This window comes from Camelina sativa, chromosome 12 (assembly GCF_030686135.1).
Source record: "Camelina sativa cultivar CO46 ecotype springtype chromosome 12, ASM3068613v1".
Classification (NCBI taxonomy): domain Eukaryota; kingdom Viridiplantae; phylum Streptophyta; class Magnoliopsida; order Brassicales; family Brassicaceae; genus Camelina; species Camelina sativa.
The window spans coordinates 38666621-38688381 of record NC_141891.1 but is presented as its reverse complement, the minus strand read 5'-3'; the positions used below and the strand labels follow the sequence as shown (position 1 = coordinate 38688381).

Below are 21761 nucleotides of genomic sequence, written 5' to 3'. Positions count from 1 at the left end.
AACTTATTATTGCAACATGAAGAGTTTACATAAGCAGTTAATTAGAAAATCTATAATACAATAAATGTATTGGAAACAATATCAGTCAATGATAAGATTGGATCCTCAAAAGCAAGAAACAACATCTTCATAATTCATAAAAAATAAACGCCACAATTATACACATCTGAACGAAATGGTATAAACATATAGTGTATAAATAAAAGTGACGGCAAAGCCCGTATATGCCTAATTAAAACGAAATAATACAAAAGAGAAAACGAAAAAGACCAAAAAAAAACAAGAAAATGCCAACTACACCACAACCCACGCGTTGCGTGGGGAAGCACCTAGTAACTAACAAAAGAAAAGTTTAGATTTGTTTACAAAATAATAAAACTCTATTTATTGTTTCATAAATCTTAGAAAATAATAACAAACTATTTAATTGGCTAAAACTTAATTGTTTATACACAATTATTCACTATATAAACAATACTAAGTGTATAATATTGATAATATACATAACTTAATTGTAATTTTCACCTATAAAATTAATATACAACATGTTATACCAATAACTTCAATTTGTAAATTTGGTATATTAAGATCTCTAAACACGATCACATCAATTTGTAATACCAAATCACGGGTCAATACATGTTTTGTTGGATTTTTTTGGCTTTACCGAATGTATAATTAACGAATTTGATATTGCACCAAACCAAAATAGTAGTACCAACTATGGGTCGAAATCAGAGTATGACCTTAGGCAAATTAAATATATGATTTTATAAAATATATAGAATTAATAAATTTTATACTATTATTTTGTAACAAACAAATCCAAATTTACATAAATATTTCCTCACGCTGGTAACATTATTCTACAAAATATTAACGTGTATTTATGAGTCAGGTAATAAAACGGGTAATGAGACGGGTAACGAGACGCTCAAAAATTAAATTAATATCCAATACTCGATCATTATTCATGGATAATATAATTATTATACCCTTCACTCGACCCTAAAGTTGCGGGTACCTTTTTTCGGGACGGATACAAACCGAAAAACGGGTCCAATACGGGTATCGGTAGTAGTTTCCAGGCCTACCTATTAGTAGTTTAATATGAATCAAAATTCACCATATAGTACTATATTATATGACATGTAAATGAATGATACAACATAAACATAATATTAACAAATAACAAAATAAAAAAAAATTCGCTGCGCTACCAACACGGATTATTATCTAGTTATATGCATTAGAGGAATTTTAAAAGTTTGTTTTGTAACATTTCCAAAATTGGGTTAAACATATTTTTATATTGGATGATAAAATAAACTTTTTTGAAAATATGCAATTGAAACTCATTTGAATAGTATTATTTTTGGTGTATTTGGATGTAAATAGTGTGAACATAGACAACAATACAATAATTTTATTATTAGTATATTTTAAAAAAAATACATTATAATTAACAAATTGTGATGAATAATAATATGAAATATAAATTTACATATAAAAAGTATTATTTACTGTCAATTACAAAAGAAATAATTTTTTATATACAACGGTAATAAAATAATATGAAATTTGGATTCTCAACCATGACTATATCCAAAAAATTGTTTTTATAAAATGTTTAAATGAATATGGATTGTAATGTCATAATCAGGAATAGTAGGGGGTATAATTGGAGCTTTAAAAAGTAAAATACCAATTTTGTAAAATACTTTGGACTTTATCCCGACGACACGTCAGTTTACCCCATAGGCATTTTCAAACGAAGACGCGAGGCTAACGCTAATGTGCGCCTACGGCATTGTCAACAAATCACAACAAGCCACGTCATAAATGTTTCCCCATATCTGGGTGGGGTTTTTTTTTTTTTTTTTAAAGTAAAAAACTCAAAGGTTGGATTATAAATAGAGAAAGCCGTGGAAGCAAATTTGTCCCTGTTAACAATTTGGAATAATATTATGTATATAATACATGACTTCAAACAGTTTTGTAGATTCGTAAAAAGACCCCAAAAAAATGTATAACAATTGGGTTACTTGAAAAATTGCGATTTTGAGGCAGTGCTTGAGCATATTATTTGATTATTCATGTGAGATGATGCTATTGGATTTACTAATACTGCCAATTGTGTAAGATGGAGATATTATAATTTTGTATTGGTACAACGGACCCCTGGTTGGGGTTTTAATTAGGATACTGTTGTAGTGTACGCGTTTTTTAATTTGCATTATCGGTCCAACGGTCGGCTTTTATAATCTTGTTGTGTAGTATTTTTTTATATGTTAATCTTATCCATGATCCTTGAATTTGAACCAACGCAAACAAACACATTTGTATAGAACGATTCCTTAAATTTAAAATATCGTGCATCTTCTCTTTTTATACTTGCCAAAACATTAGTTATAGGATTTTAATTATACTAGACTAAAAAAAATCCTGGTTAAGATTTTTTAGGTTTCTTATAAATACTTTTATAGTACATTGTTTGAAATCAGGTTTTGAATAATGCTTTGTTTTATTGTTGTCAAATTTACTATATACCCAAAAAAAAAATCTATATAATTCATATATAACAAAAAAAAAACATCAGTTATGTGCATAATATTTTTTTTTTTTTTTTTTGAATTACTAAGAGGTTCCGGGCCTAGGCCCGTACATCCTCTCGGGCCAGGGACCAGAGCATTTTATATGGTCCTCTCCCAAGGGTCGTCTCTCGAACCAGCGACCTCTAGACTTTGCCAGAAAGTCTTTACCAATTGAGCTATATCGACGCTTGGTCTATGTGCATAATATTTCATATACTTTAAAATGTAAAACCGGCCGTGTACATTGTACAGTATATATCTTTACATCTTCTTTGTGATAAGACAAAGAACTTGGCATATAATCCTTTTCAGTTTTCACATGTTTTATTTTAGGTATTTTAAGCATTATAGTTGATTGGTAGATCCCATATTAATATTACACAGTGTAGCTTAGAAGCAAATCAAGCAAACAATCAAGAAAATGTCAATTTAATGAAATATTATCATATAGTTTTTTGACCTAAAAAAATGTATATCACATATATAGACCACATGCAATAAAAATTGGAGAATCAGAACGAATTAATCAGTTATGAAAAGCATTCAAGGTTCCGAAAGCAGAAGTAGTTTTTTTTTCTTTTTCTTTTTTTTTAAGCAGAAGTAGTTATTCTTGCACTATTACCTAACAGCTAGTTATTCTTCCTAAAGCTCTTGAAATTGTTTCTCTGTAATCAATTATCACCTCTTTTGTATTGAATATTAGCTTTTGGAGATAGTGTCATACAGTAGCTAATTCACCATAGCGTTTACCCTCCCTCATATTTCTTAATTAGAGCCAATAACATCATGCGCAGCTCTAGTTTCGCTTAGATCAGCAAAAGTTTCTTCGCAATTATTGGTATATATGGATGCCTCTTCGGTGTATATTAAACACAAAAGTGAAAGTGGAAAACCACATATAGTCTGCTTACAATATTGTAAGCTCTCACAAGTTCTGACGTGGTGACGTGAGTCTTAAGCATCTCAGATTAAAAAATGAAGGAAACAAATGAGGACAAGAAAAGTACGAATGACATTGGTGATGAGGGGGATTGAAACTTAAAAAGGTGTCACTGGTTTAGCCAATCATATTCTTACTTTTGCATATCCTAATCCATGAGATTTCTTTGGCTTGGTAATGTTGATGATATTATTCAAGTTCCGTTAACCGCAAGAGAAAGATTCACGAGCTTTACCATGAATTTTGATAGAAGTAGACCTAGCCTTAAAATCATAAAGAAAGGAAAAAGAGAGAGAACAAAGATGACAAGAAGTACCTTGGTCGAGGATAACGAAATTTGATCCTCGATCGGTCAGACAACAGCTGAGATGGAGACAGAGTTACAGATTTTTTTAGATTATGTGTGACACATTAATGGGAGATCATCATAGATTGGTAATCCTTTACTAAGAGCAAAAGATTTGAGATGTTGGGGTTTTGGAAGATGGAGCGAGAAGAGAGATCTAGAACGCTAATATTTAAATTAAGAAAGCCCACATATATTGTACGATTAATCTCGTCTACAAGGATTATCAACGCATTTAATAAATTAAAATGGAAAATAAAAACAAGAAAGGTAAATTAACTGAAACAGAGAGAAAGAGAATCATACCAACCGTCTAAGTTAGACGGTCTAACACACGCAAAAAATAATAAAACCCTAAAGTATTGAAGTAACTTTCATTGAGACAAAAGATGTTAGGACGGGTTTTGATTATACTCGTCTCGATATGGTTGGGACAAAAATCAATATCTAGTTACCAACAATTTGTAAAGAAAAGAGCCATACGTTATCGGAGAAACGACGACGGAGGAGGTGGTGAAGATAGGATCAGTGGATTGCCTGACGATTTGCTCGTGCAGATTTTGTTATTGGTTCCAACAAAGGATGCGGTGGCTACCATGATTTTGTCAAAACGATGGCAGTCTATCTGGAAGATGGTGCCACGACTCAAGTACATAGAGAGCAATAATGTTACTCACAAAAAAAGATTTCTTTGCCGTTTACTTGGTGAAAGTGAGCGACGACCACAGTCTATTTGGTGGTTTCTTAACGAGTCATTGAAACTACACAAAGCACCTAGATTAGAAACTTTGGATATAGCACTCGGTCCATATTGTCCTACTGATGCTAATGTTGTTAAGTGGTTAGAAAATGCGGTTGAACGTAGGGTTCGTGAACTATTTTTCCATCTTATGTGGTCCGCAGAGCCTATTAGCTTGCCTAAAAGCCTTTATACATGTGAGACGCTTGTGTATCTCCATCTTTCCAACAAGGTTTTTGTAGATGTTCCTTCTCTCGTATGCCTCCCATCCCTCAAAGGTCTTGTCCTTGTCTCTGTGGTATACAAAGATGAAGATTCTCTTGTTAGGCTCTTATCGAGTTGTCCTATTCTCAATTATTTGTATGTGGAGCGACATGACCCAGACAATGTGACAAAGTTTAGTGTTAAAGTGCCATCTTTAGTGACTTTAACGTATCTGAACCAAACAGTACTCGGTGAAGAAGATGTAGAGGATATTGGAGGGTCTTTGGTCATAGATTCAGCTATTTTAAAGGAATTCGCCATCATAGATTGTTCCACAAACTCATGCTCGATTGAGAACAAGCCTCACCTTGATAATGCATTTATCTACGTTAATAGTTACCTTGATGACAAATTTATTAGATGTCTTTCCTCAGTCAGGTTGTTCGAGATAAGTCTAAGCGTTGCAACGGTACTTTCAATCTCATTTATTTGTTTATTTATTGTTAAAAATCATATTTCTAGCTAGCGTTTACTATTGTGTTCATTGCAGGTTCCGTGTTGTCACACGGTTAACTTCTCCCAACTTATAGAGTGTAACATACGTCCTATGTTAAATTGGTTTGAGCCATTAGTGTCTTTGCTTCAAAAGTCTCCAAAACTGAAGGTTCTTCTCATCGACCAGGTTTGTGCCTGCACCATGCATTAACAAAAAGGCAGCAAAACTTCAAAATTAGCAAACATGTTATTATGTTAATTACATTACTTGATGTTGTTTGCTTCACAGGTTTTTCTCAAGAGTGAAGATTTTCCACTTTCGTTCAAGCAACCAGATGATGTACCTCTATGCTTGTCAACCAAACTTGAGATCTTTGAGTGGAAAGAATATGGAGGAACAAGGGAAGAGAAACAAATATTAAGATACATTCTTGCCAACTCCAAGTGTTTAAAGAGAGTTGGAATCTCTCTGAAACCAACATGGAATTGGAATAAAAATAAGATAATGAAGGAGTTAAAATCCATGTATAGGGTTTCATCATCATCTCATCTTCTCTTCTTTACTCAATTGGAGTTTGTGGCCAACGTTGAGAAGAACTGACTAATTAATCTTATATATATCAAAGATCATATATGCCATTAGCTAGTCAATCTATTATTTCTGGTTATTCAAGGTATCTGAACACTAAGATGATCATAAGTTCATTGTTTCGTATATCAAGAGATAAAACTCCAATGTCTTGTTATTTTTTGGGTAAAAAAAAAAAAAAAAAAAAAAAAAAAAAAAAATTTTAGTTCTTCATTTTGTTTTTACTACTTTGCTCTTTGGATAAGTTTATCATGGGATCCTTTTAATTCTAGTCATAAACTTTGAATTGGCTTTGTTATATGATACACATGCATGCATTGTTCTCCTAATAATCTGTGCTTAGTTGCATTCTTGGACTGTTCCCTGAAGCTCTTGAAACAGCTTCAACCAAAGACCTTTATATATAATCAGTCATCTTTTCTTCTTCATGATCAGAAACTCGATCCTATCAAGATTAGGAGGATGTATGCAAAATGACCTCTATTATATTAGTTATCTTCCTATGCTTGCGCACTTACTCGGTTACCCCCCTTGTATCCTTTTAGAGCCGGTAACTATGAGTCCAGATGGGATATGAAAATTGTATATATATGGTATAAAAATGTGTATTTGATAAAGAAGAATCCGCTACTATGTAATGTACACTACACAAGGTACACCCAATCCTGTATCCTCACATTTCGCAGAGATATTACTATTAACAAAATATTGTGTAAATGGAAAATTGGAACCAAGAAAAATGGAAGCACAATAATCAAACATATTTTATTTAAATAAGAAAGGTAAATAAAATGAAACATAGAAAGAGAGATTCATAAAAGGATCATATGAACCGTCTAATATGTATACATAAGAAAAGAGAAGAATATATAATATAAAAAAATCACTCAAGTGCATTGAGAAAAAGATGCTACGAAACTAAAAAAAAACAGTGCCCATCGATTTCTGAAGCAAAGAACCATAAGCTGTCCGAGATATGGAGTTTGAAGATAGAATCAGTGCATTGCCAGACGATTTGCTTTTGAGGATCTTGTTATTGGTTCCAACAAAGGATGCCGTGGCCACGATGATTTTATCGAAACGATGGCGAACTATATGGACGATGCTGCCACTACTTAAGTACACAGAGATCAAAGATGTGGTTACCCACAAAACAAAATCTCTTGGCGGTTTACTTGGCCGTTTATTTCGAAAAAGTAAGCGACCACGGTCTATCTGGTGGTTTCTTAACGAGTCATTACGACTCCACAAGGCACCTAGATTAGAACGTTTAGATATAGAACTCGGTCCACATTGTCCTATTGATGCTAACGTGGGAAAGTGGATTGCAAGTGCGGTTGATCGCAGGGTTCGTAGACTAGGGTTAAATCTCATGTGGTCCGCCAAACCTACTAGCTTGCCTGAAAGCTTTTATACATGTGATACGCTTGTGGCTCTCCGTCTTTCCAACAAGGTTTACGTAGACGTTTCATCTCCGGTATGCCTCCCATCCCTCAAACGTCTTGAGCTTGTCTCTGTGGTATACAAAGATGATGATTCTGTTGTTAGGCTCTTATCGAGTTGTCCTATTCTCATATATTTGTATGTGGTGCGACACAGCCAAGACAACGTGACAAAGTTTAGTGTAAAAGTGCCATCTTTAGTGACCTTTGATTATTATAATTCGGAACGAAAAGTACTTGGTGAAGAAGATGTAGAGGGTAGTGAAGGATCTTTGGTCATAGATTCAACAATTTTAAAGGAATTCACCATCGCAGATATTCCGACAAACTCATGCTCGATTGAGAACAACCCTCGCCTTGATAAAACACGTATCTACTTTTGTAGTTATCCCGATGACAAATTTATGAAATCTCTTTCCTCGGTCAGATATCTCGATATATCTCTAAGCGTTGAAACGGTACTTTTAACCTCAGTTTTATTTACATTATGATCACATTTCCACCAGCTTTTGACTTATGTATACATGTTGTGTGTGTTCATTGCAGGTTGCGTGTTGTCACGCAATTAACTTCTCACAGCTTATAGAGTGTAAAATATGTTCTTTTAATTTAGATTGGTTTGAGCCATTAGTGTCTTTGCTTCAAAAGTCTCTTAAACTAAAAGTTCTCGTCATTGACCAGGTTTGTGACTGCACATGCATTAACAAAAAGGGCAGTATAAACGTACTTCAAAATTAGCAAACCATGTTAATTACATTACTTGATCATGTTGTTTGCTTCACAGGGATTTCTCAAGAGTGAATATTTTCCACTTTCGTACAAGCAACCGGATGATGTACCTCTATGCTTGTCAACGAAACTCGAGATCTTTGAGTGGAAAGAGTATAGAGGAACAGGGGTAGAGAAACAAGTAATAAGATACATCCTTGCCAACTCCAAGTGTTTGAAGAGAGTTGGAATCTCCTTGAAATCAACATGGAAATGGAATAAAAAGAAGATCATGAAGGAGTTAAAATTCATGTATAGGATTTCGACAACATCTCAGCTTCTCTTCTATACTCAATTGGATTTTGGAGTTTGAGGGCTCTTGACAAATCTGTATTAAGTTATATAAACTTGGAGATAATGAACCTCAATGTTTGAGGCCTCTGGGGTAATATCTATATTAAGTTGTTGGTATAGAGTTTAGGTTGCAGAAACTAAAGAATTTAAAGAATAATCTCTCTTTAGTAATGATAAATTTTTTAATAATTTGGATTCCAACCCTATGGCAATTTTGCGGTTAGCGGAGGATGAAGCCAAAGCTTGGGCTTTGGCTCAGGCAGAGGATATGGATTTATCAATGGATATTACAGTAGAGAGGGTTCCTCGAGGAAGCCGGGGCTTACGCGTCCCTACAACTTCGGCGAGCTTTCTTTGTTATGTAGATGGCTCTTGGAAAGCAACGGATAGTTATGCGGGCAGAGGGTGGTTTTGTACATCGCCATGGGGGGATCCCCCTACCATGGGAGCGGCCAACCTTCGGCGTAGCCTCACCCCTCTTCATGCCAAGGTAGAAGTCCTTATCTGGGCTATGCGTTGTATGATCGGGGCGGACAACCAATCTGTCGTTTTCCTTACCGACTGCTCTGACTTAGTGAAGATGGTGTCTTCGCCTTCTGAGTGGCCAGCCTTTACATCTTATTTGGAGGACATCGAGGCAGACAAAGCGGAGTTTACTTCCTTTTCCCTAGTCTATGTCCCGCGTTCCATGAATGGCAAAGCGGATAATTTGGCGCGTCACGTTCGCACTGTTCCGTATCTAGCCACTTTTGTTAACAATGTTCCTTCACATTGGTTCCACTGAGCCAATCTTGTTTTCTTGTTGTCAAAAAAAAAAAAAAAAAAAAAACTGACTCAAAACTTAAACTTCTCAAGCTCTCAACCTTATAATTGTTTTGCCATGACTCGGCTTCATATATATAGGAACACATAAATCCTAATCCCAATGGGAACACAATATTGTTTAGATAACTCCTAAACTTTGAGAGCCTTATCCTTGAACCATAACTCGGTTTGGATAAGTCTTACTTCTAACCTAAGTTATCTTCAAGTTTGTGCCAACATTCTCCCCCACAAGCTTGAAGACTCCTTCTGAAACTTCTTGAACTCCTAGGAGATCTCTCATCTCCTTAAACTTAATCCTACCAAGAGCTTTGGTCAGGATGTCGGCCTTTTGCTCTTCACCAGAAATGTGCTCCACCTCAACCTGTTCATTATCCACACACTCACGTATAAAATGATACCTCTTGTGAATATGCTTACTGCGGCCATGGAAGACAGGGTTCCTAGTGAGAGCGATCGCTGACTTGTTGTCCAGTAAGATCAAGACCTTCTCACACGGTTTTCCAGTAACTTCACTCAGAACTTCTTGTAACCAGATTGCTTGCTTTGCAGCCTCAGTGACAGCCACAAATTCAGCCTCACATGAAGATAATGCCACTGTATCAAGCTTCTGAGAACACCAAGTAATGGGACATTCATTAAGATAGAAAACATGACCTCCCGTGCTTCTACCGTCATCTTCATCCACATTGTGACTACTGTCACTAAACCCAATCAAACGAGTATTCTGCCCTCGCTTATACACAAGACCATACGATCGAGTTCCCTGCAAATATCTCAATATTTGCTTTAATGTAGCACCATGAGACTCCTTAGGATCATGCATGTACCGACTTAAAACACCAACAGAGTAAGAAAGATCAGGTCGAGTCTGAATCAAGTACCGAAGACAGCCAATCTTTCTACGATACTCCTTCACATCAATACTTTTCTCAGCTTGAGCCTTGGAGAACTTAACACCAAAATCCATTGGTATATGAACTGCATTACACTCCCCCATACCTGCTTCTTCCAGAATCTTGACTGCATATCTTTCTTGCTTCAGAGTAATACCAGAATCTGTTTGAGAAACTTCGATACCGAGATAGTAACTTAATTTACCAAGGTCGCTCATATCAAACTTTAACCCCATTCTCCTCTTAAACTCAAGAATCACTTCACGACTTGAACCAGTAACAAGAAGATCATCGACGTACACCACCACAAGAAGACAATGACCCTTCTCTTGCTTATAAAACATAGAGGGCTCCTTAGAACATTTCACGAAACCAAGCTCCTTTAGAATCTCATTCAGCTTATTATTCCAAGCTCTAGGTGCTTGTCTAAGGCCATATAATGCCTTATTCAGCTTGTAGACCTTGTTTTCGCTTCCTGGAATGACAAAACCCTCTGGCTGACTGACATAAACATCCTCCTTCAGCTCACCATGAAGAAACGCCGTTTTTACATCAAGGTGATGTATCTCCCATCCGTTTGTGGCTGCTAAAGCAATGATGAAATGAATTGTTTCAATGCGAGCTACAGGAGCAAAAACTTCGTCAAAATCAATCCCATGACGCTGCACATAACCCTTTGCCACAAGCCGAGCCTTGTACTTATTTATGCTTCCATCAGAGTTACGCTTGATCTTAAAAACCCACTTCACTCCAATCGGCTTGGCCTTAGACGGAAGATCCACCCAAATTCCAAGTGTTATTTTTGTTGATCGATGAGATTTCTTCATCACATGCTTGTAACCAAACTTTCTCACACATAGCTTCCTTGAAATTCCATGGTTCTTCATCGAGTGCCATCAATAGACGTTCAGTCTCTGTTTCTGCAAACAGAATAAAATCCTGCAGATAGCTTGGTTTCTTTATCACTCTCGTTGACCTCCGCAACTCATGTTCCCTTTGAACCTGATCCTCTGATTCCTCAACTGTCTCTTGATCTGAAACCTCAGTTTCTGGGAGCTCATCTTCTTCCACTTCTTTGTCGCTCCTTCGACTTTGTTCATTCACTTCCTCTGTTTCTTCGTAATGTCCTTCTTCTCTTAAGCCATTATTTCCAAAATCACCAAAAGTGAGACTGAAGGTTCCTGAGTCATTAACAGCTTCATTACCAGAGTTATTCCATCTCCAACTCTTCTCCTCATCAAAGACAACATCCCTACTCACAGTTATCTTACGATTCACCGGATCCAGCAGACGGTAAGCCTTTGACCCTGGCTCCGTTCCTAAATGAACAAGCATTCTGGTTCTATCATCAAGCTTCTTTAAGTGTTGATTTTCAGTTTTGGCATAGCATAAGCAACCAAATAATCGAAGATGTTCCACATTTGGCCTCTTACCCTTGAATGCTTCGTATGGAGTCTGATTAACAAGTGCTATTGTAAACACTCTGTTTAACAGATAAGTAGTATGTCTAATAGCTTCTCCCCACAGATAATTAGGCATGTTCATATGTTTTTAACAGGCTTCTGGTCATCTCCATCATGGTTCGATTTCTTCTTTCTACTACACCGTTCCGCTGTAGTGTATATGGTGCGGTTAGTTGTCGCTTGATCCCGGTTTCTTCACAAAAACGTTGAAATTCTAGAGATAGAAACTCACCACCTCTGTCAGTTCGAAGCATTTTGATTTTCATACCTGTCTCTTGCTCAACAACTGTCTTGAAGTTCTTAAATTTGCAGAAAGCTTCGCTTTTCTCTTTCAAGAGAAACGACCACATATATCTTGAACAGTCATCAATCAGTACGAACACGTATCGGTTTCCAGCCAGTGTAGATGGGGTGATCGGACCACACAAATCTCCATGTACAAGCTCCAGTATATGTGTTGCTCGAAAAGATGTTGAGCTTGGAAAGACTCTTCTAGCCTGTTTTCCAAATAGACAAGAAGCACAGACTTCTTTTTCAACCTCGAGGTTTGGCATCCCTGACACAAGCTTCTGTTTGACCATTGTCTTCATGCTGTCACTCCCAATATGCCCTAGACGTGAGTGCCACTTGCTTGAAATACTCGTAGTTATAAGCTGTAAGCATCTGGAATTCTCTGTTACCATAGGAACCTTGTACAGACGATTTTTAGACCTTGTAGCTTTCACTAGAAGTCGACCCTCCTGATCACACGATGTTAAAGTGTCACCACGCATACGAATATCGCAGCCAGACTCCGTAGCCTGTCCAAGGCTCAAGATGTTGCTCTTCAGACCAGGTATAAAATAGACATCAGCTAAAGTTTTGCGATCACCGTTCTTGGTCACAAACAGAATTGAACCTTTGCCTTTTATATCTATGTGAGAATCATCTCCAAACCTAACCTTCCCTGTTACTGTCTTATCAAGCTTGGAGAAATGGGAGCGATTACCAGTCATGTGGTTACTAGCCCCATTGTCTAAGTACCACACATCATCACCATCAATATGAGTTTCAAACTTGCTTGGGATCACCTTACGCTCATTAAGGTAGACTACTTCGTGCATCATCAATGCATCGGTTGTTTGTGTGTCCTCTTCAACATTCTCTGTTGCTTCCTGCAGTTTAAGTAGTCTATCCGGACAATTAGACGCATAGTGTCCTAACTTATCACAACGGTAGCAGGTTATTTTAGATGCATCTCTCTCTGGTCTAAAATTCTTGTTGTAACGACCACGTCCTCCACGTCCTCTTCCGTGACCATAGAACCTACCTCCTTGTCCTCTGCCTCTACCTCTTCCTGCACTATAACTCTCTTGATATGGTTGATGATCCGAATTGGCATACATAAGCTTCTCCTGGTCTTCAAGTTGAGCTTCTTCTTCACCATTGATTCTTTCTTCATAGGCCTTAAGGCGACCAATAATATCTTCAAACAATGTGGTGTTTAAATCAAGCACCTGTTCTAGTGCATCAACGATATGAATGTATTTCCTCCGTGGTAGACTGTTAAGAAACTTCTTAACAAGCTTTGGTTCTCCAATATCTTCTCCTAAAGCTGCACTTTTTGTGGATAATTCAGAAATTCTTCCGACAAAATCATCTATTGTATCTGATTCTTTCATCTTGATTCTATCAAACTCAGCAATCAACGTTTGAAGCCTTGCCTCCTTAACCCTCTCAGCTCCGATGTGCCTAGTTTTTATTGCATCCCAAACTCCCTTGGAAGTTTTGAGATTGCCAACTTGCAGGAGCAAACTTTCAGGAATCGATTGGAATAGAAGAGCTTTAGCCATGTCGTTTCTGTCTATGTCGTCTTCTCCTGGTTCGATGGTCTCCCACACTTTGTTCACCCTTAGTGCAACCGTCATACGCATCGACCATACCGTATAGTTTGCAGAGTTCAGCATAGGACACTGTATTGAGGACGGACCGTTCTCCTTCGGTTTGTTAGCCATGGTCGTAGGAATTATATCACTCATCTTTCTCTTAAGCCAAACAACTACTCTTGCCTGGTTCTTTCTTCTTCACAACGTCAAGGGTAAACAGAACAAAGATCTTTTGCTCTGATACCAAATATAGAGTTTAGGTTGCAGAAACTAAAAAATATAAAGAATAATCTCTCTTTATTAGTTTAAGAAACTGACTCAAAACTTAAACTTCTCAAGCTCTCAACCTTACAATTGTTTTGCCATGACTCGGCTTCATATATATAGGGACACACAAATCCTAATCCCAATGGGAACACAATATTGTTTAGATAACTCCTAAACTTTGAGAGCCTTATCCTTGAACCATAACTCGGTTTGGATAAGTCTTACTTCTAACCTAAGTTATCTTCAAGTTTGTGCCAACAGTTGGGATTTTTATTTCTTTAAAATTGTACTAATAATTGATGTTGCGTTCATTTCTATATTCTGAGAAACTTAAAAAAAAATTGAGAAACTCATTTATGATGTCTTTTTATGATTAGACAATTTTTACAGTTTTAAAATATAAATAGATAACTAAAATAATTAAAATCTTATAGAATATGAGAAAGTTTTTCTCAACTTTTGCTAAGGAGATGACATTTGGCTTACTATATTTTTGACACCTGTATTTTTTTTGTTTGGACCTAATTAACTATAGTTTGGACCTAATTAATTACAGGCCCATAAAACCAAAAAAAAAAAACCATCAACATTTCCTTCCTCCCTTTTTTAATCAGAAACATATGCAGCCCCAAGAATCTAGAACCACCTTACATCAGTCTCTGGTTGGTTTCATCTCGGAACTATACCAACGTTAAATAAAATTTATGGGTTTGAATTCTTGGGTTTAATTTCTGTGTTTGGATCTTATATAATTTTCACGGAGACAAGCGGAATCAAATATAAGTAAGATTGTGGGATGGTATTATTTAAGTAAATTAGTTTAAATTTAAAAAAATTGTTTACATAAAATTAAATTTTTGGGCTTACTTTCTGGAAAATTACGTAAGAATGTGAGATGGTTTTTATCTAATTCTATAATTATTTTGTTCGATTCACACTTATTATTTCAAACGTCATGGTATTTTTGATATACATAAAATTTGAAAGTTTTCATATTAGGAATTTCAGAATAAATTATGAGCATAATCAGTTATGTTTTGATTTGAGATAATATTATCATTTTATGCATTGCCTTATATCTACCCACTATTTTCCTCAATTTTCATTTTGTTTATATTACTTCTTAGTTTTAACTTATTATTTTGAAACACTTGCGAATTTATGATCAATAATATTTGATTTCAATCCCTTCTCTCTCTTAAAGGCTCAAAAATTCTATAAAGTTTAGTTTTCTAAAAACAACCTATTACCATACAAACATATCTTCTTTCAGACTATTATAAAAACTAAAACATTTACTTTCTATTATATCCTCGATTCAATCTCCAACAAACAACAAAACACCGGTAACAATAGTATTGTTGCTCGGATCATCCGTTTTTTGGGAAGTTCCTAACTTTAAAAGAAATATTATCTTACTAAGTCTTGAATAATTTTTCCACAAATGTAAATTATTTTTACTATTGTTCATCTTTTGATGATTTATGCAATCATTTTAAAATATTTATACAAGAAAATAAATAATTTCATGTGTATTTGTGAAACGACCCGACCCGTTTTTATTTATTTATAGATATATCCTATTATCTAGTGATCTCATACTCACTAGCAACCTACCCCAATCAATAACAACAGTGGATAACATTCATAAGTCCAATAACCAATAATAATTAAGAAAGAACATGATATCAATCCAACAACAATCCAGAACATAAACAAATCATAAACCAGCAGTCCTAACAACCGTTCTAGACCACTAAGTTCCACTCTAGCATCCTAACACAGACACATAGCAAACAACCGAGCCTCTAGAACATCTTCCTCTTCATATCCTTGATTCCACGATCACACTTTGCTTTTACCTGCGCCACAACACAAAAGAGAGGCGTAAGTATTACCAGAAATACTTAGTGAGGCAATCCTCCCATCTACTAGGCTATACACACAAGCAATGAGATCTCTGATGCCACAAACAATAACTATAAAACAAACTAGGAACATCCACCAAGCAACACAACATAAACCGGTTTCTGCAGAAGGGTGTCGACCGACACCAGGTGGTGTTGACTGACACTGGTCATCTTGTGTCGACCGACACCACAACTGGTGTCGACCGACACCTGCTCGACACTCCCAAACACCTAACGGTATCGACCGACACCTCCCACATAGTGTCGACCGACACTCGCTAAGTCTCCGAGTCATCCTCGCGTTGGTGTCGACCGATACCATGAAGGTGTCGACCGACACTGATGTCGAGCATCGATTTCCTTCGAACAGAACCTCCGAAACTTGCCCCCAAGCTTCTCCTTTCCGTTCCACACGATCCCAGGAACGAATCCAAGCCTCAGGAGCCACAAAAATCTCATAAACAACCACAAGAAACAACCACATAACACACAAACAGAGATCTCAGCTTAGATAAGCTATGGTCATGCACTCAGCTTTGCCAATCAATGAGGAAATCGACCAACCCACGACCAGAAACCTCCACAGCAAGATCCTTCCACGTCCTTAGCCTCAGATCTCACTCCCCAAGCACAGATCTCTCAAGAACAACCAAGGAAACTCACAAGAACTCACTAAAAGCTTTTCTCTCTGAAATGAGAAGCGGCTGAGAAAGAAAGAGAAGTCGATTTTTTCCCAATTAAAGTCGAGTTTAGGGCTTTCCCAAAACCAAACATCCAAACCGGAGAATTATAATCGAACCGGTAACACATTCGCAATCGGTGTCGACCGACACCAAGCTGGTGTCGATCGACACCCTCACCAAATTCCCAAAATTTGGATCGCAAGTGTTAAAATTCTCCCTCACCAGCATAGATTTGTCCTCGAATCTAGCACTAAACCAACAGCCAAGGATCTTCCGCGCAGCCGACACTATGGCCCGCACATCCTCCGGCTAACCTTGAGGACTCAATCTGGCCAATAACCCGTGTTTCTGACATTATCCGCTCTCAACTCATGCATCTCCCCCCGCTCTCAGGCCTCAGCCTTCAAGTCTTACCGGCTCGCTATCGGTATCAGGAAGTCTAATCTCGCTCTCGGGCTATCACCCTACAGTGCGCCTTCGGATCGTCACCCAAAGTCGATATACTAATTATATCCTCAGGCCACAAAGTCCCTCGAGATAACAGTACACAAGAACCTAACCGTCCCCTCATGAGTTGTTTGAGATCTCATATCTCTAGAGAAATAATTCTGAGGTCAACCGAGTACCACGCTGGCCATAACCACCTCTATGGCTCACGCAGGAACATCACAATGTCCTATGGCCAACACTCGCCACTAAGACTACCGAGACGTCACAAAGACCCTAACCACGTCACAAAGACCCTAAACACGTCACAAAGACCACACAACCGTCCCACAGGACCGCCACCAAGGCCAAAAACGTCATCGGATCTGCCACCATGGTATCCGGCGTCACTAAGACCACCACCAAGGTATCTGGCGTCACCAAGACCACTACCACTGACCGGCGTCACCAAGAACTCTGTCACCAAGACCACCGTCAGGGTACAAAACATCACAAAGAAAAACACTACCACTGACAAGCATCACCAAGATCTCTGTCACCTAGACCACTGTCAGGGTATAAACGTCACTAAGACCACTATCAAGGCACAAGCGTCACCAAGATCACTCAATACCATGATACAAACGTCACGATAACCGCCACCCAGGCCCACATCCCGCAGGATTATCACAAAGATCACCACAAAGCTTTCCATTTTTAGAACCTTCTAATTATGGAAACTTCCTGTTTATGGAAACTTTCCATTTATAGAAACCGAGCTATTTCCTTTTTCCAATAACAACACTAGTTAAAAAGAAAATACTTATCTTATTAATCTCAACATGTCATAATCGTTACAACCTCAACGAAAGTACATAAAGAAAAATAAGATACAACAACACTGAGCCAACGACCCGCATCCCTAGCACCACCTCATCTTGGTACTTAGTCGCACAACTAACCACCCCTAAGCGACCAATTATCAAGAGAGATGAGCTGGAATACTCTGTCCGCTCCAGCCACGGTCTTCAAACCATCACGACACTGGGACCAAGGTTAGGCAAGCTCAGGCCTCGGTCCGCTTCTCGAACCACTTCTTAAACCTTGCCTTCATCTTTGCCTCTGGCTCCCAAGTTTCCTCTAACACAACATCACAGTCCCACTGGACTCTCATCAAAGGAATCTCCCTCCGCCGAAGTTCCTTGATCCTCCTCTCGAGTACCCTCACCGGTCTCTCCCCAAGAGTCATGTTAGGCTGAAGATCTGCAGGAATCTTAGCCAACACCTCGTCATCCTTATGAAGACACTTCCTCAGCATCGACACATGGAAGACCTTGTGGAACGCATGCATAATCTCAGGTAACTCCAACCTGTATGCAACTGGTCCCACCCGCTTTACAATCTTGAAAGGACCCATGTACCTCGGACTCAACTTAGTCTCTGAGATAGACTTGTTTGGACCCCGCAACATGGCCATCTTGAGGTACACTCTATCATCCACCTGAAACTCAATGACCTTTCTCTTCTAATCAGCATAACTCTTCTGCCGGTCCTGAGCCTCCCACATGTTCATCTTGAGCACCCGGATCTTCTCCGTGGTCTCCTAAACAAAACTCGCATCCAATATGCTCCTCTCCCCCACCTGAGTCCAGCATAAGGGTGTGCGACATGGCCTCCCATACAACGCCTCATAAGGAGCCATACCAATACTCGTTTGATAACTGTTGTTGTAAAAAAACTCTACCAGGTTCTGGTGATCGGCCCAGTGACCACCCCAATCCAACACACACATCCTCAACAAGTCCTCAAGAGTCTGAATCGTCCTCTCTGACTGCCCATCTGTCTGAGGATAGTAAGCTGTACTCATGTGCACCTTAGTGCCCAACTCTGCCTGAAATGCCCTCCAAAACGCTGAAGTGAACTTGGAATCCTTGTCTGACACTATGCTCACAGGCACACCATGCAACCTCACAATCTCCCTCACATACTTCTTAGCTAACACTGCTGTTCCATTAGTCTTCTTAATGGCCAGAAAATGTGCAGACTTGGTAGATGATCCACAATCACCCAGATAGCATTCATAGTCCGCGACACAGGCAACCCAACAACGAAGTCCATTGTGATCATATCCCACTTCCACTCTAGAATGGGTAAAACTCTGCAACAGGCCTCCCGGCACCTGATGCTCAGCCTTCACTAGTTGGCAAGTATCACACCTCGAAACCCAACTAGCGACATCCCTCTTCATCCCGAACCAGTGATAATACCGTTTAAGGTCATGGTACATCTTGGTCGCTCCAGGATGAACGGAGAACTTGCTCGAATGAGCCTCTCTCAGAATCTCCTGCCTCAGATCCTCTTTCCTTGGGCACACAAATCCGACCATGCACCAAGATGGTCCCATTAGCAGAGACCTGATACTCTGAACCCTCAACCTTAGAGGCGTTCACCAACCCCTCATCACTCTCCTGAGCCAACCGCACTCTACTCAGAAGATCCACTATATCAAATGCCTCCAATCCTAATGGCTCTTGTGAGATAGCACATAACCTCAAAGTACTAATCTCACTCACCAAAGACTCCATATTCTGCTACTGTGTAGAAGCCGCCCGCTTCCTGCTCAAAGCGTCTACTACCAAGTTAGCTTTACCGGGGTGATAAGCTATACCCAGATTATAATCTACCACCAACTCCATCCACCGCCTCTGCCTCAAATTCAGCTCAGGCTGAGTGAAGATATACTTCAGGCTCTTATGATCTGTGTACACCTGTACATTTCCGCCATAAAGATAAGATCTCCAAATCTTCAAAGCGAAAACCACAGCTGCCATCTCCAAGTCATGAGTAGGGTAGTTGCCCTCATGCTTCCGCAACTGCCGCGAAGCATAGGCAATGACCTTCCCCTCCTGCATTAGCACACACCCCAAACCAACTCTGGAAGCATCTGTATACACCTCATATGGCTTATCCTGCTCTGGCAAGGCCAATACTGGTGTACTCGTCAACATCTGCTTAAGGTTCTCGAAAGCCATCTCGCACTCCAGCGACCATACAAAGGAAACATCCTTTCCTGTCAGCCTAGTCATCGACTATGCCATACTCGCAAAACCCCGCACAAACTTTCTGTAGTATCCTGCCAAACCAAGGAAACTTCTGATCTCTATAGCGTTCTGCGGTCTAGGCCAATCCCTGATGGCCTGAATCTTCTCTGGATCCACATAAACCCCTGCTGCAAAAACAACATGACCCAAGAAACCCATCTCTCTCTACTAGAAATTGCACTTGCTCAGCTTAGCAAAAAGTTTCTGCTCCTACAACTTCTTCAGAACTGCTCTCAGATGGATCTCGTGCTCCTCAGGACTCTTGGAATACACCAGGATGTCATCGATGAAGATGATGACAAACTCATCCAGAAACTCCTGGAATACGGTGTTCATCAACCTCATAAACGCAGCTGGCGCATTAGTCAAACCAAAGGGCATCACCACAAACTCATAGTGCCCATACCTCGTCCTGAAAGTTGTCTTCCTGACATCCAACTCATCTATCAGAATCTGATGGTAACCCGACACCAAGTCAATCTTGGAGAACCAAGTAGCATCCCTCAACTGATCCAACAACTCATCAATCCGCGGGAGAGGGTACTTGTTCTTCACAATGACCCGATTCAAACCCCAATAATAAATACATCAGCGGAAACTCCCGTCTTTTTTCTTAACAAAAAACACCGGTGCTCCCCACTGTAAAGTACTAGGACAAATGAATCCATTGCGCAAGAAATCCTCCAACTGCTTCTTCAGCTCTGCCATCTCTGCTTGAGCCATCCTGTAAGGTGCCTTAGACAATGGCGTGGTCTCTGGTTCCAACTCAATCGTGAAAGGATCATACCGAGATGGTGGTAATCCCTGGAACGACTGAAAAACATCCTCAAACTCCCGAACCACAGGAACCTCACCCACACCAACATGTCCTACAGACTCCGGCATCGATATTGTAGCCAAATAGGCCTCCCGACCCTTCCTGATCATCTTCTCTGCCTGCACCGCTGAGATAACCAGACTTCCCGAGGTCGGCCTCACACCCTCATAAAACCAACTCTTCGCCCCGGGCCTCTCAAACACAATTCTACCCCAATGGCAATCCAGATGTACTCTATACCGGTGCAACCAATCCATGCCCAAAATCACATCATACAGCTCCACTGGACTGATAACCATATATGTCGGCATCAACTCTCCAACCACCTGTATATCTACATCTCTAGCCCGTCCATAGACCTGGATCATCCTGCCTCCAATAACCTTAACAGTCTTAAACCGCTCTCTGGGATCTCCACGAAAGTTGTCCCTCTCAGCACACTCTGGGGTAACGAAGCAATGAGTAGCTCCCGAGTCAAATAACACATGAGATGGGAATCCTCCCACCAATAAGGTCCCTACACAAACCTTATGCACTAGGAACCCTAACATTTATCACAGACAAACATAAAATCCAAAAATGACAGAACACACAAAGTCCAGTTTAGAAATCATACCCGTGATTGCGTTAGCACTGTTTCCTCCCGTCTCCACAGTCGTGTACACACGCGGTGCCACTGGCAAAGGCAACACCGTCTGCCCCACCTGCTGCACTCCTGACTGCACTACCACCACAGCCATCATATGTAACTTAGGACACGACGATCTGAGATGCCCTGCCTCCCTACAGTGGTAACACACACGAGTCGTCGGCGGTGCTGGCTAGTTGCCCCTTTGTGGAAAACTCGCCACCCTGTGCTCCAAGCTCCCACACCCAAAGCATCCCTGATAGACTCCTGGGTGAGGATCTACTCCCAAGAACACACTTTGCAAGGTTTTGGAGAGGGATAAACGAAATGATGAAGATGAAAGGGTGGAAGATGCAGCGGAATGGAGAGATGAACGGCGGAGAAGGTGAAGGGGTGGAATTGCAGCGGATTGAAGGGGATAACAAAGTGTACTTCTAAGAGAGATGAAGATCTCTTAGACTACAGGCTTGAT

General features: G+C 39.3%; 2 protein-coding genes and 2 pseudogenes across 2 annotated transcripts; 3 read left to right on the top strand and 1 right to left on the bottom strand.

Annotated features, from left to right (window-relative positions):
* Positions 1 to 4269: 4269 nt before the first annotated feature.
* Positions 4270 to 5919, top strand: LOC104733935 (putative FBD-associated F-box protein At1g05080 pseudogene; annotated as a pseudogene).
* A 964-nt stretch (positions 5920 to 6883) lies between these two features.
* Positions 6884 to 8430, top strand: LOC104733934 (putative F-box/FBD/LRR-repeat protein At1g22000 pseudogene; annotated as a pseudogene).
* A 186-nt stretch (positions 8431 to 8616) lies between these two features.
* On the top strand, positions 8617 to 9195 carry LOC147933309 (uncharacterized). The gene has a single exon (XM_087477394.1). It carries the CDS (start codon positions 8617 to 8619, stop codon positions 9193 to 9195), a length of 579 nt encoding a protein of 192 aa, XP_087333520.1.
* An 11237-nt stretch (positions 9196 to 20432) lies between these two features.
* LOC147933308 (uncharacterized) lies at positions 20433 to 21401 on the bottom strand. The gene is made up of 3 exons (XM_087477393.1): positions 21278 to 21401; positions 20580 to 21205; positions 20433 to 20483 (listed from the first exon to the last, which is right to left on the bottom strand). The coding sequence occupies exons 1-3, from the start codon at positions 21399 to 21401 to the stop codon at positions 20433 to 20435; spliced, it is 801 nt and encodes a 266-aa protein (XP_087333519.1).
* Between the last annotated feature and the right edge of the window lie 360 nt (positions 21402 to 21761).

Excerpts from the sequence above, each read along its gene's own strand:
- LOC147933308 (XM_087477393.1), bottom strand. The coding sequence starts at position 21,401 with ATGGCTGTGGTGGTAGTGCAGTCAGGAGTGCAGCAGGTGGGGCAGACG. Across the intron at positions 21,206-21,277 it reads CAGTGCTAACGCAATCACGG|GGTTCCTAGTGCATAAGGTT; the intron begins GTATGATTTCTA and ends GATAAATGTTAG. Across the intron at positions 20,484-20,579 it reads AGACCACGCCATTGTCTAAG|TGGGGAGCACCGGTGTTTTT; the intron begins GCACCTTACAGG and ends AGTACTTTACAG.
- LOC147933309 (XM_087477394.1), top strand. The coding sequence starts at position 8,617 with ATGGCAATTTTGCGGTTAGCGGAGGATGAAGCCAAAGCTTGGGCTTTG.